Genomic DNA, 15,994 nt, shown 5'->3' with positions numbered 1-15,994 from the left:
TCTTTTTTCTTTTTGATAAAAATCTGAGAGACGCCAGGCTTGTGGCTGTATTAAATGATTTTTCCTGATCCTATATTTACGGTAAACATCTATAAAGGTGTAAGCCTATAACATTTTCACAGTTTGAACCACTTCATTTATAAAGCTGCTGTAAGAATGCTTTAATGATTATATGGAGCTATTTTTACCCTGGCTGTCCAAGGTTGTTATGGTATGAGCTCCAGTGAGCAGTTGTCCTGGTAATGGAGTCAGAGGGACAGTAAAGATACAATAAGGTGTTGTCATGGTGACGGTCATAGATGGAATAAAAATGACATTGGAGAGACGATGGAGACGCAGTACAAAGTTGTGAAAGCGATGAAGTCAGTGTAAAAGACAAGACTGCTGTCTTGCTGTGTCAGATTGGGAAAAATTTTAGTGGGCAGTTGTTATGGTGACAGGCCAGGGAGAGCACAGACACAGTGAGCTGTTGTCATGGTGACAGGTCAAAGCGAAAGCACAGATACAGCAAGCTGTTGTCATGGTGACAGGTCAGAGCAAGAGTCCAGATACAGCGAGTAGTTGTAATTGTGACAGGTCAGAGCAAGAGTCCAGATACAGCGAGTAGTTGTAATGGTGACAGGTCAGAGTGAGAGCCCAGATACAGCGAGCTGTTGTCATGGTGATGGGCAAGAGCACAGATACATAAAGCAGTTGTCATGGCGACAGATTATAGTGAGAGCACAGATACAGCGAGCAGTTGTCATGGTGACAGGTCAAAGCCAGAGCACAGATACAGTGAGTAGTTGTCATGGTGACAGATCAGAGCAAGAGTCCAGATACAGTGAGTAGTTGTCATGGTGATAGGTCAGAGCGAGAGCCCAGATACAGCGAGCTGTTGTCATAGTGATGGGCAAGAGCACAGATACATAAAGCAATTGTCATGGCGACAGATCAGAGTGAGAACAAGTTGTCATGGTGACAGGTCAGAACATAGTTACAGCAAACGGTTGTCATGGTGATGGATCAGAGTAAGCGCACAGACAAAGTGAGCTGTTGCTATGGTGACAGGTCAGCGAGATTGCAGATACAGCGAGCAGTTGTCATGGTGACAGGTCAGCGAGAGCATAGATACAGTGAGCAGTTGTCATGGTGACAGGTCAGCAAGAACACAGGTACAGTGAGCAGTTGTCATGGTGACAGGTCAGCAAGAGCACAGGTACAGTGAGCAGTTGTCATGGTGATAGGTCAGCGAGAGCACAGATACAGTGAGCAGTTGTCATGGTGACAGGTAGGTTAGCGAGAGCACAGGTACAGTGAGCAGTTGTCATGGTGACAGGTCAGCAAGAGCACAGGTACAGTGAGTAGTTGTCATGGTGACAAGTCAGCGAGAGCACAGATACAGCGAGTGGTTGTCATGGTGACAGGTCAGAGTGAGAGCACAGATACAGTGAGCAGTTGTCATGGTGACAGGTCAGAGGGAGAGCACAGATACAGTGAGCAGTTGTCATGGTGACAGGTCAGAGGGAGAGGAGAGATATTACAGTATTCTGTAACTCGTGGCTCTGGCAGATTATCTACATTTGAGTTTACAAAAGTTCACAGAAGCCGTTAGGTTTAACAGGACACCACATGGTTTTTAGCCAGCATGTGTTCTGAGTGTCTTGACATGTGGCCTGAAGCAGGATCTGAAACTGTGGGCCTCCCAGGTGTGGCTACAATCTCTGATCTGCTCTTCTCTCAGCCTGCTGTCCATCTGCCTTGTTGCAAAAGGGTCTGTTTGTAAATAATATGCTGAGTTCCATTTCACAGCTGGAGTCCTGCTGGGCTTTAAAACAAGGTCAGCCGATAAACAGTGACTGAAACTTGTGTCTCCAAAATAGGGCTGAGTGATAAGGCCTAAATTATTATCCCAGTATTTTTGAGGTTTCATATCGTATTGATACTATAGTTGACTCCATGGAATCTGGATTATTTTTCCTTAGATTTTGTTCATTTTGAATTAAAATGAAAATAAAAAATTTGTAAGTATTGGCATCAAAACAATGAATGTTAAGTATTTGGTCAGATAAGCTTCTGCATAACACATTGACTTTATTAATAAAATCATGGGTGAGAAAAAATACCTTAATTGTAAAAAAAACAAAAAAAATCTAATTTCTGCCATTCATTTAGTTTTAGCACTATATTTAATTAAGTTTCAGCTCTGTATTTCAATTATTTCATCAAGTTTAACCAGACTTTATTTTGATGGTTTTGTAATGAAGATATTTCAGTTTCAGTGTGATCTGCTGCTTTTTGTTTTGTTTTTGCTTGGTGTTTTTGTTTCTCATTTAAAACAGTAAAATGTTTGGGAGAGTGATTCTCAGAGCAGATTTGGAGATGCTCATGTCTTTATCGATTGAAACTGCCAAACATAAACTAAAACCAGTGAACATCCCATGTTTGAATTTGTGTTGTAGATAAAACCACATCATACATTTACTGCACATAAATGAATAAGCAACATTCATTTAATGGCTGTTTTCACATGCATTAAAATACACAAAGCTTCATTCATTCATTCATTCATTTTCTTTTCGGATTAGTCCCTTTACGGATTAGTCCCTAACCGCCAACTTATCCAGCACATATTTTTATGCAGTGGATGCCCTTCCAGCTGCAACCCATCCCTGGGAAACATCCATACACACTCATTCACACTCACACACTACGGACAATTTAGCCCACCCAATTCACCTATACCGCATGTCTTTGGACTGTGGGGGAAACCGGAGCACCCAGAGGAAACCCATGCCAACACGGGGAGAACATGCAAACTCCACACAGAAACACCAACTGGCCCTACTGGGCTTTGAACCAGCAGAATTGCTGTGAGACAACAGTGCTAACCATTGAGCCATCGTGTCACCCTGTTGAACTCAAAATATATTTTGATAGAATACTAGTAGCTGCCAACCATTGACATCCATAGTAATTTAGGAAGTTGATGGATGCAAGCAATAAGTAGTCTTCAAAATATCTTCTTTCGTATTCAGAAGAAGAAACAAAATTATGAAAGTTTAAAACTGCATAAGGAAGAATAAATAATAAATGTAATAAATAATTAGAAATAAATTTCGGTTGAACTGTCCCTCTAAAACTCAGGTCTCATACTGGATTCCTGGAGGGCCGCAGCTCTGCACAGTTTTGTTCCAATCCTAATCAAACACAGCTGATCCAACTAATCAAGGTGTTCAACACTACTAGAGACTATTGAGCAGGTGTGAGTTGGGTGTGGCTAAACTAGAGCTGCGGGCCTCCACTGATGAGACCACTGTTTTAAAGGAACACTTCACCTTAGTTAAAAAATAAGCTCATTTTACAAGACCTCTAGAATTGAAAAAGTATAAATTTACAATTTTTTGATTCTATTCAGTTGATCTCTGGGGCTGGTATGAGTGCTTTTAGCTTAGCATAAATCATTGAATCAGATTAGACCATTAGCATCTTGCACAAAAAAATTAAAAAAATAAATTTTGCTATTGTACCATTAATGCAGCAGGTGCAATGATATTACAAAGCAATGTTACCTAGCGGTGGAATATTTTTCATAGTAATTTAGCACTGGATGCAGCTAGGGGCGGCGCTAGAGGGCAAAAGTTAGGAGAATTCTAAGGCCCCTCGCCATTTTGGGGACTCCAGAGATGCTATTGGGGGCCCACCAGCTCTTGGCTTTCGTTCACTATCACCCACCTCCCACAGCTATTCACTATCTTCCGTTACACCTACGAAATGTTTTCATAGGGCATGTACTGGCCAGCGGCGCCCCTGGATGCATGCATGATATGGCAGCATAGTTCATCATTTTACGCCGCAATGGGAGTTTAGTTCCTAGCCATATCAATTATAAAATAGCAACTTTTTCAGTTTCTGTCAGTCTAAATATGATGTAACTACAGAATAGTCTAGTTTTAAATAGGAAAATTACCAAAATGCTAAAGGTCTAATCTAATTAAATGATTTATGCTAAGCTAAGCTAAAATTGCTCCAGCTAGATTCAGAGATTGATTAATCAAGTAATAGAGTAAAAATGGCAATATTTAACTCTAGGGGACTTAGAGTTAAAACAAGCCTAAGCAGAGTGTTCTTTTAAGTCATTTTATCTATGCATGTGTTGTTGTTCTGTATATATTAGCTTTATCTTTCCCAATCTGCCGGTTAAAAGGCTCATACAACCGTCCAGCGTTTTGTGTATTGAACAGTAACCATCTACTTCCATGTCTGAAACTCTGTATCACTCATCTTTCTGTTATCTTTCTAAGTAATGTGTAACTTGTGGTTTCTCTCACTCTCTGAGCTTGGTTTATCACATTAGCCATGCTAACTGCTAACATTTCCTCTGTACTCTACATTAATAATTGTGCTACATTTAATAAAAACATGTTCTCTTGCTAAAACAGCAGAGCAACACAGATCGGGATGTTCGTTGTTTTTTGTTAGTTGAGGATAAGCAATGCCACACACTTGTGATCTGTCTGCGTTATGACAGACGTGTGTGTGTGTGTCTGTGACGCAGCTGTTGCTCTGCAGACTATTGGAAAGAAAGGAAGAGAGGGATGGAGGAATGGAACAGAATATTAAAATAACACCTCGCCTAGATTACAGCGTCATTTTCTTAAGGATTCAGTCTGCATCTTTAAGTCTGCATCTCTCTCTGGAGAAACATCCAGTGGTTAATTATTTCCCAGTTTAGGTTTATTCATTTTAAAACTACAGTTAGAGGAATGTCCGTCTTTAGGTTAACGGAGAGTTCAGATGTGGTGAAATGGGTAATTTTAGAAGGCATTTTTCTCATTAGAGTGTTCCCTATTTTATCTCATGTCTAGTATCTTTCTTATAAGTCCACGTAATTCAACAACAATCAAAGCGAGGATTACTATAATGGAAACTAGAATTCATTTTGAGAATCCGCAATATATATATATATATATATATATATAGGGCGAGGCAGTGGCGCTGTAGGTAGTGCTGTCGCCTCACAGCAAGAAGGTCGCTGGTTCAAACCTCTGTTCAGTTGTTGTTTCTATGTGGAGTTTGCATGTTCTCCCTGCATTTGCGTGTGTTTCCTCCGGGTGCTCTCATTTCCCCCACAGTCCAAAGACATGCGGTACAGGTGAATTGGGAAGACTAAATTGGCTATAGTATATGAGTGTGAGTGAGTGTGTATGGATGTTTCCCAGAGATGGGTTGCAGCTGGAAGGACATCCGCTGCTTAAAACATATGCTGGATAAGTTGGCGGTTCATTCCTCTGTGGCGACCCCAGATTAATAAAGGGACTAAGCCAAAAAGAAAATGAATGAATGACAAAAATAAAAAATAAGGAACATCCTGTTTCTTCGAATATATTATAGAAGTATCGGATTGGTCCTCGGTATTTGTAGATACTCAAAATCAAATGACTCGGACTCGTACTCGATGTCAAAAAAAACCTGGACATCACAACACGTATTTTCTCTTTTTCCCACAAGCATGTCATCAATTTCTGACTTTGTCATCCTTTACAGCCATAATATTAGCAGCAACACTGCAGATCTATAACCCAGCGTTCCTGTCACTTTTACACCCTTATTGTTTATGAGCTACTCAATTGGCAATTAATAAAACTAGCTTTCCCAAAACTATTAACAAAATAAAACTCATCTTACCTGCGTGTCTGTTGAGTCCTCCAAACGTACAGATCTGTCCGATATTCTGCACCCAGTCGTTCATCTCCTCTGCCGTTTTGGCCAGCAGGTAAAAGATGCGTGTTGCAGTCTTGACCACAAACAGGTGCTGATTCTGGTGCTGCCGTTTCGTAGGCCGCACTTCCGCCTCGATGGTGACCTCGCATTCTTGCAGGTCGATGGTTCGGATTGGTTTGCGGGAGCTCTTGCTACGGTAATATTCCAAAACGTCAGGATTCCCGCTCATCCGACCCCTCCGTAAAACAAACCATCTCTTTCGCCATGACTGAGAGAGGGAGAGAAAGAATTAGATTAGCTTTGTTCTGCTGGGCACTCACATCACAATAAATTAGTTATCAAGTCAAGAAGGCCTTTTGATCTTTGGATCTTGCCTTTTAAAGCACAAGCAGTCTTTATATAAAATGAGTCTTCATAAAAAATGATCATTTTACATTATTTTGTACACTGTTAACAATTTCCTGTAGAATACACAGTGTTACTCTTAGCAGTTCGCCAATAACTTACTGTAAATCAATAACAGCAAAAATACTGCATTTGCATTTACAGCACCATTTATCTTGCTGTATATGTATTTTTAGTTTATATTTTTTATCTTTATCATAAAATATACAATATTTTGCACTATTTTACAGTATTTTCACAATGAAACTTAAAAATACAGCAACATATTGCATACCTGTCCTACAGTAAAATGCAGTACATATTACAGTTAAATACAGTGTAATTTGCAAATACTGTTAACATTTTTTACAGATATATGTTAATCTTTTTTGGTCTGTTCATCTGTGAATATTATTGAAAAGAAAATACTAAAATAAGCAATCATTAGTCAGTTAATGCTGCTGTTTAAGTATAAAAAGTAAACATATCAATAAATATTAAAGAGACAGATCACCCAGAACTGAAAATACTTTCATCTTGTGCTCACCCTTAGATAAAACCCTTCACAAGTTTCTTCCATCAGTTAATCGCAATAGAAGATATTTTAAAGAAAGCTGAAAAGCTCTAACCCTTGACATCCACAGCATTTGTTTTTTTCCTGCATAACCACTTGAGTACACAGTGAGTGAATTTTCAGTTTTGGGTGAACTATCCCTTTAAATGAGAAAATAAAGATGTCAACAGCACTTCAATTAGAATTAAAATAAAAACTGAATATATAAGAATAAAGGCTAAATCTAAATTTTAATGAATACTATAATATGTAAATAAAATAACACTAAAACAACACCAATCAAAATAGAAGTATTGTTGTGCAATTTAAACTTGCCACAGTGTCATTTTTCACAATATGTGGTGTCTGTGTTCAAAGCAACTGAGGTTTTTATTGCGAAATAAGAGTACACAAAGTAACAATAACAGAATGATTTATTTTTAAAGACTATGTAACAATGTTTGATCATGTTTGATGTTATGATCATTGACATGATCTTAGTATGATGTTGTGATGACGATATAATCAATGTATGATGTACAATCAATACAATTCTGAACAGAACAATTGCCATAATGCCTTTGCTATACCAGCTGAAGCTTGTCATCACTGATTTCCAGAACTATAAATACACCTCACTATAGCAACTATAGTTGCTGAGTCTTGTTATCCTGTTGCACTACCAAGTGTTTTCTTGTCTTGTCTAGCCTAGTTGTGTATTGACCCTTTGCTAAGTTTTTTCATTTTGACTCCTCGCCTGTTTGTGACCACGATTCTGGATTTCTCAGCACTTTCAGAAATAAAGGTATGAGAGCTGTCACTGGGGTGGTACCTTTTCAAAAGGAACACATTTGTAGTTGAAGGGTCCATATTAGCACTGTACCTCAAAAGTATATATTAGTACCTACAAATTTTAAAAGGAACACTTTTGTACTTTTTAGGTACCAATATGTACCCTTGAGGTATTAATATGAACCTTTTAGGTACAAATTTATACCTTTTGAAAAGGTACCACCCCAGAGACAGCTCGCGTACCTTTAATTCTAAGTGTGTATGCATCTGTTTGCCCCCGTTTTGACCGTTGCCTGCCAAACTAATTTTGCAAATAAGCTGCTAGTGGATCCTCAACTACATTGTCTAGCTCCCCTGTGTTACAGTTTATGTATAAATCACTTGCATGAACAGCTTTCAACAAAACTTTTAAAATCAAGACTTACTCTCAGTGAAAATCACTGAATGAAATAAGTTAGTTTAATTTATAATTTTTAAAAAAGTTATATTGACTCAATGAAAACTCATAAACTGATTATATTAAGCAGTATTCTAATTAAGTGAGTTATGAATGAGTTAATTATATATATATATATATTTTTTTTTACTCAAATGTTAGAAGGACTTAATTTAAGTTAATTGAACTAATAGTGATTTGATAACTGAACTTAAAATATTTAAGTTACTAATACTCTAAAAGTTTCATGATATTAACACAAATGATGTATGTGTATGTGACACAATATATAAGTTTACAATACTCAAACCATTTTGTTTCAAAACTTTAATAGTTTGCTGCAATCGGTTTCCTCAAACAGTTTGAATTAACCTATCGAGTTTCACAGTGTATTATAGATTTATTATTGATTTTAGATGGGGTTCTATCTGTTTTTTTTTTTTTTTTTAAAACACAAATCTTTACATTTTTTGCATTACATATATCAAATATAAAATTTTGTTCAAGTTTTCAAATAAATCAAAAATCCAGAAATATCAGGACATCGAATTCTGTTTCATCTTTTGCGTCTTACATGTTCAATGAATTGCATGCTCAATTAAACCTAGGGATAGTTCACCCAAAACTCAAAAGTTATCATTTACTCACCGTTTGTTTATTTCAAACCTTTATGAGTTCCCTTCTCCTGCTAAACACAAAAGGAAATATTTTGGAAAATGCTGAAAGAAACCCAAAATGATTTGGAACAAGTTAAGCAAATTATGAATTTATTTTAATTTTTGGGCTGACTATACCATTAATGGCCACTGCTAACAAATTATGAATTATAACATTCTTAACTTAAAATAAAAATCAAACCGCAAAAATAATAAATAAGTGGATAAATAATGTCTATTTGAAAATCTGTTTTGATCAATTGAGGTTCTGAGTGATTCCAATAAAGCTTTCAGAAAGGAGTTTAGATTGATAGCGATGTGGAATTTGGTATCCAGTGAATCATTCATAACTGTACACCACAGTGAAGCTAGTGAAAGCATAGACAAGTTTAAAGATAAACTTCTGTCTAAACTGGGCAGGGTGTGGCTTTCAGTCAGAGATGACTTACAAACTTACTTCACAAGAGATTAATCTCTCACAGCAAAAACAAGTTGCCCATGCTCTATGGCTACGAAAAGTAAACAGTCAACATCAAGTCAATCAGTATCAATCTCTTGGCATAATAATGAAGTACAAATCCAGTTTTGACACGGTAATCACTGCAAAAATATGCTTATTACTATTAGATGTATTAAGCTGTTATTCTATTTAGGAGATATTAAAGGTTATTCATTGTGACATCATGCCATGTAGTAATTAGCTTATAGGCTTATACTTTGAGTTGTTAGGTCATCATGTCTGATTATTAGCTGTTATTTTTAATTTTCTCTGAACTGTAAAGAGCATGCAGTACCTGCCTTAGGTGAAATCTGTCTTCAGAGAATTCACCTGCGCACGTGATTGTTTCTTTTCCATTATCAGTGAAGTAACAGAAACTATTATAGAAACCAAAGCAGAAATACTTTCTCAGAGAAAGACGGAATAAAGAGGGGGCGGTGGTTTATATGAAGTCCTAGATTTACTCATAGTTGACTGTGCTCTAATTTCTTATTGACAATAAATAAAGAAAAGGACACTACAAACTGGAGCATTTGTCAAATTTATATAATTTGTTGTAAAGATATTTATGGGTTAAATGTAAGACCTCATATTAAATTGTTAAGTAATGTTATGTGGATGGAAAGCATATTAAATGCAAAAGCCTATGCTCTTTTATTATTATGTCAGGTTCTATCATCTCTATCATTTCAGCCTGACATAATCTACATGTTCTTATTAAAATATACAAAATAATTGATAAAATAGGGCATCAGGGTGTCGCGGTGGGTAGCACAATCGCATCACAGCAATAAGGTCACCAGTTCGAGCCCCGGCTGGGTCAGTTGGCTTTTCTGTGTGGAGTTTGCATGTTCTCCTGTGTTCGCGTGGGTTTCCCCACAGTTAAAAGACGTGGTACAGGTGAATTGAATAAACTAAACCGGCCGTAGTGTTTGTGTGTGAATGCAAGAGTGTATGGGTGTTTCCCAATGTTGGTTTGAGGCTGGTTGGTTTGAGGCTGTGCAAAACATATGCTGGATAAGTGGGTGGTTCATTCCACTGTGGCGACCCTGGATTAATTAAGGGAGTAAGCTAAAAAGAAAACCTCGGTTGTCAGAGTCACATCCTGTTACATTTATAATTTATTACACTAAATTACATTTTACTGGATGTCTTCTGTAAGTTAAAGCAAAAATTTATTAGTTATAATCTGTAGTTACACTGAATGAAATGTTGCTGTACAGGTGGGACGCATTACAACGGAGGTGAGGATCCACATGCAGTTCTTTAACATTTAGAGTAGTCAGACAGGCAATGGTCAACAAATGAGCAAATCAATAGCACATGGGTTATTAACGCAATAAAAGTGGTCAAAACACAGGTGAGAGTTTAAGCTAGACGTCAATGAATCAGAATGAGGAACAGGGCAAGAATCCAAAACACAGAAGAACAAAGAACGAAAACGCTTCATAAAGTTCATAGGAGAAACAATACTTAGCGATGTGTGTTGCAAAGAGAGGTGTCTTTAAAGTCCATGAATGATTCAGTGATGAGCCTCAGCTGTGTGTGTGTGTGTGTCATCATCGGTGATCCGGGACAGGTGTATGTGTGTGTGTGTGTGTGAGAACAGATAAAATGGGATTTGTAGTTCTTTTGGTGGCAGATTTGTAGTTCTCCAATAATCTGTATGGACTAGATCGCTGTGATTGTGACAGTTAGTGGCATGTCTTGTGTAAACCATGACAGAAATGTATCATAATCATTATTTATTTTGCTGGGCACATGAAAATTAAAATGAAAATAAAAGCTGTGTATTGCTTTAATGCTTGAAAACCCTTTTTATTGTCTTTAGCTATTATATATTTTTGTTTTTGTGTATCATCTAAGGCCATTTTTCTGCTGTAATGTACTCAGTCTGAACCCAAACCAAACAAACTTGAAAAACAAACACCAGCTGTCATTTTCACTAGCTTTTAGTCCATTTGTAGTGCCATTCATGTGAATGTTACTCCAGTGAAAAAGAGTAAACTCATCATTTTTCATGACCTTAAGGTTGCGCACATGCTTTCAACGTGATCCACAACGTTCCGTAAACATCGGCAACTTGCATGTCCTTTTTTTCCCCTGCTTCTGTCTGTGACATCATGCAGATCTGTTATTTCAAGTTGAAGTGTCTCTGTTCAGTGAGTTGTTTTCGTTCTCTAACCAAGATTTCACCACAACATTCAGCTCTTACGCAACTTGTGATGGTTAAAAGGCCTTCACGTACCGAAATAATTAAATTAACACAGCAGCAGTGAAGTGTCATTAAGATCTCTCAGGATAGTTGTTGTTTTTTTATAGCAGCATTTAATAAAAGGTCACAATCTCCCACTCGTATCATTAGGAAAGCCCTGACTTCCTCCCTCGAGGTTGTTTTCACAGATGTCAAATATGATCCACACAAATGCATTATGGGTAATAAAGCCACAAAACTGCAGGATTTCTGTCCCTCTGGCGTCACAAGACTAACTCTCTTCCTCTTCTCTGAGATCCAGACTAAGTGCTGACATGAGTCTTGAGAGCCTGATTAAACAAGAAAACAGCAGAAGAGACTTCTTCATTCACTTTGCTCTTACTTTTTTTTGTTAACCCAACTTTTTTACCCAAAGTGACTTACAACATGACCAACAGTGCCATGTCTAAAAAAAAATTCAAGGGGCACTTCAGATTTATGAGACACGACTGTTTTAAAATCATTCATTCATTCATTTTCCTGTCGGCTTAGTCCCTTTATTAATCCGGGGTCGCCACAGCGGAATGAACCGCCAACTTATCCAGCAAGTTTTCACGCAGTGGATGCCCTTCCAGCCGCAACCCATCTCTGGGAAATGTTTTAAAATCAATATTCAACAAAAACTTAAATTAGGTGCAAAATGCAGTGTCAGAAATCTTTCATCCAGTCTGATGAGAGTCACAGCTTCCACAGTAAATTTGCTGTAATCTGAGAGATATCTACCCATTTTAGTCACTTTAAGCACACATTTTTCCTGTAGAAAATGAAAGGAGAACATGAAAAAGTCAAGGGCGGTTATTTTCTGTGAAATAAGAGCCGCCTTAAACTCTTGCTCAAATCAAGTTGTAATATGACTTGATTAAAAATGTAATATAATAAAAAATAAATACTATTGCCACTTCTAATGAGAATTATAACAATATGTGACCCTTGACCACAAAGCCACTTCTGTCATGAACACTCTTGGGATTTAGCATGATAATGAATATGTATATGGCAATGTTGATGTATTTGTTCTTGGCGGTGTAAATCTGCTACTCTGCTGCTGCTTAGCTTATTATGGCAGAGCAAGTACCAAGACTTGCTACTGTTAGTATATACAAAGACATGCCATCTGAGAATGTAACACGCTACTGCTGCAAAGATAATACAGTGCATCCGGAAAGTATTGATAGCGCTTCACTTTGTCCAATTTTTTTGTTACAGCCTTATTCCAGAATGGTATGAATTCATTTATTTTCTCAAAATTCTACACACAATACCACATTATGACAATGTGAAAAAAATATTGTTTAAAATTGTTGCAAATTTATTAAAAATAAAAAACCTGAAAAATCACGTGTACATCAGTATTAAAAGCCTTTGCCGTGAAGCTCTAAATTGAGCTCAGTTACATTCTGTTTCTGTTGATCATTGTTGAGATGTTTCAGCAGCTTAATTGGAGTTCACCTGTGGTAAATTTAGTTGATTGGACTTGATTTGAAAATGCATACACCTGTCTATATAAGGTCCCAGGATTGACAGTGCATGTCAAAGCACAAACCAAGCATGAAGACAAAGGAATTGTCTGTAGACCTCAGAGACAGGATTGTCTTGAGGCACAAGGCTGGGGAAGGTTACAGAAAATTTCTGCTGTTTTGAAAGTTCTAATGAGCACAGTGGCCTCCATCATCTGTAAGTGAAAGATGTTTGGAACCAACAGAATTCTTCAATGAGCTGGCCGGAGATCTAAGCTGAGTGATCGGGGGAGAAGAGCCTTAGTCAGGGAGGTGGTCAATAACACAATGATCACTTTGTCTGAGCTCCAGTGTTCTTCTGTGGAGAGAGAAGAACCTTACAGAGGGATAACCATCTGTGCAGCAATCCACCAATCAGGCCTGTATGGTAGAGTGGCCAGACGGAAGCCACTCCCCGCCTAGAATTTTCTATAAGGCATCTGAAGGACAGTCATCTCAGACAATAGGAAACAAAATTCTCTGGTCTGATGAGACTACAATTGAACGCTGGAGTAAATGCCAGGCATTACGTTTGGAGAAAACCAAGTGCCACTGATCACCAGGCTAATACCATCCCTACAGTAAGGCATGGTGGTGGCAGCATCATGCTGTGGGGATGTTTTTTAGCAGCAGGAACTGGAAGAATAGTCAGGATAGAGGGTAGAAGACAGCAATTAACAGAGACATCCTGAATGAAAACCTGCTTCAGGTTTCAAACTCTTGAACTCAGACTAGAGTGATAGTTCATCTTCCAGCAGGACAATGACCCAAAGCACGACACCAGAATATCAATGGAGTGGCTTCACAACAACTCTGTAAATGTCCTTGAGTGGCCCAGCCAGAGCCCAGACCTAAACACTAAATCCAAAATGAAAAGTTTTTATGCCAGAAAAATTATTAGAATTTTAATTATAGATCATGTGGCATCAGCATATTTCCTACTGTAAATCAGAGCTAAAGATCTTTGCATAGTTATTATAATAATTATTAGTAGGCCCACATGGAATCTGCAGATTTTTTTAGGCCATCATTGAGTGAATTTATTTACTTATGTAAATGTGTGTAAATATGCATTCTGTTTTTATATAAATGTCAGTAATTTTATTTACTAATTTGCAAATGCTTATATGATTTATTTCCAATACAGTTTGCAAAGTAACCTTTTTGGACTTTTATATATTATTTGACAAACTTTAGTTTAAGTTTACCAAACAAGTAGATCTAATTGGATTTGTCTTATAAATCTTATTTAAATAAAGGTTATTCTTTTTTATTTAATGTTTTAAGTTTTTTTTGTCAATATACTTTTACAATTATTCCACATACATGCACAGATTCTTTTTAAACAAAATTATGCACAATAATAGCAAAAAAATGCGAGCGCATATTTTTCTAGCTCTGCTTACAGTATTAGTAAAGTGGGGAGAATGGCAACAAACGCTTCCTTATATCAGTAATCACACTTCATTAATTATGCACAGTGCATGCACAGAAGATGGTAAATATAGAATTGCATTAGCTGAAATGCTGCTTGCAGTGCAAAAATCTCCATCTTTGCGGTCTGTTTTGATTGGAACTATTCAGATGTGCAGAAACTCAAGTGGACAAAGGGTGAACTGAAACCTTGCTGAAACCATAAGCAGTTAAATGCTTAGCTATTAAGAAAACACAAATGTTTGATCACAAGCACTGGTGCTGTGTCAAAATGACTCGATTTGAAATCACTTGGTTGTTTTTGAAGAGACCACAGAAATGTGCAGTTCATAAGCAAAGTGTCATGAACATGCTTAGCAATTCTTCACTTAACCGCATACGTTATCCTTCCCGCAGTGTCGGCAAAGTTTTTCTACTGAATTTGTCAGAAACCACACATTGTTCTGGGCATGCTCAGAGCTGCGGGGTCAGGGTATGGCCTCGATTTACCTCTATCACAAACAAAGACTTTCTCTCTATTCTTTCTTTCAGAATGGATATATTTTCTTCCCCTTATGTGTGTGTGTTTTAGTCAAAGAGAGGAACTAGAGGTACGTTTTCCCAGAACCCTTCACAGAAGGGAAGTCTGAAACTGGCCCAAACGCTTGTTCACAACAAGCAAATGTGTCGTGTTTGTTTGCATGCATGTTGCAGGTAAATTGAGCCTTTCTGAGTCCTTTTAAATGAAAATACTGAGTAAATGTGAATGCAAACTTGCAATTTAACAATGTGATATGTTTTATACCTATGGTTAACATTTTTAGATGTTTTATAAATAGCATACTTGTAGTGCATAGTACAGCACAGTTTTTGAATTCCAGATTTCCTTATTTAGGTATAACGGATTAAATTGGCTTCCCTGTGGATGCTGTGTAAACAGACTTTCCATATTAAGGATTTTGATATAGGATTTATTATTATTATTATTATTATTATTATATTATCAGTATGGGTGTCACGGTGGCTCAGTGGTTAGCACTGTCACCTCAAGGTCACTGGTTCAAGTCCCAGCTGGGCCAGTTGGCATTTCTGTGTGGATTTGCATGTTCTCCCCTTGTTCGCGTGGGTTTCCTCTGGGTGCTCCGGTTTCACCCCCACTATAGGTGAATTGGATGGACTAAATTGGTCGTTTATGAGTGCGTGTGTGAATGCGAGAGTGTATGGATGTTTCCCAGTATTGGGTTGTGGCTGGAAGGGCATACGCTGCTTAAAATGTATGCTGAAATAGTTGCTGGTTCATTCCGATGTGTAACCATGATAAATATCAGGCTAAGCTTAGGAAAAATGAATGAATATTATCAGTATTCCTCAGATTTAATTGCTACACCAGAAAATGTGTATTCATTCTGGAACAAATTTCAAACTTTAAGGGAGTCACTGAAACATTCAACGGTTTGTCCAGAGTTAGTTGATTCATTCAGAAACAAAACCCCATTGGCTGTGCTTTGCTCAGAGATGGGCTACAGTTTATCCCTTCTACAACAGAAAAATAGATTCATTGGATTTATTGATTTTTTTTAAGGTAAGTGGTTACAAACAATTTATATAGGCTGAATTTAAACTAACAAATTAAATTGAGTGATTTAGTGAACTTTCATTTGCTTGTTTAAATTTAGCCCATTTATATTGTTTGCAAGATCTTACCTTTTTAAAAATGTTAGTAAAGTCAAGGAATCATTTTTTTCAGCTTGTCTTTTACATTAAGCAATGTAATCGGTAAAGTACCTGCCAATACTTGATATCAAAGT

At 37.3% G+C, this 15,994-nt stretch overlaps 2 protein-coding genes across 3 annotated transcripts in view; one reads left to right on the top strand and one right to left on the bottom strand.

Annotated features, from left to right (window-relative positions):
- smarca1 (SNF2 related chromatin remodeling ATPase 1) overlaps positions 1-15,994 on the top strand; it is a 72,318-nt gene that overhangs the window by 9,586 nt on the left and 46,738 nt on the right. The window lies entirely within an intron of this gene.
- The window catches only part of gab3 (GRB2 associated binding protein 3), a 45,485-nt gene that overhangs the window by 21,475 nt on the left and 8,016 nt on the right, over positions 1-15,994 (bottom strand). For both annotated transcript variants that reach the window (XM_073952113.1, XM_001337679.10), the window contains exon 2: positions 5,668-5,971. Coding sequence is in view for 1 of the 2 variants with exons in the window: in XM_001337679.10 (XP_001337715.7) it covers positions 5,668-5,971 (304 nt within the window). In the remaining variant the exon portion in view is untranslated. The remainder of the gene's footprint in view (positions 1-5,667; positions 5,972-15,994) is intronic.

This window comes from Danio rerio, chromosome 5 (genome assembly GCF_049306965.1).
Source record: "Danio rerio strain Tuebingen ecotype United States chromosome 5, GRCz12tu, whole genome shotgun sequence".
NCBI lineage: Eukaryota > Metazoa > Chordata > Actinopteri > Cypriniformes > Danionidae > Danio > Danio rerio.
This window is presented reverse-complemented; position numbering and strand designations above follow the sequence as displayed.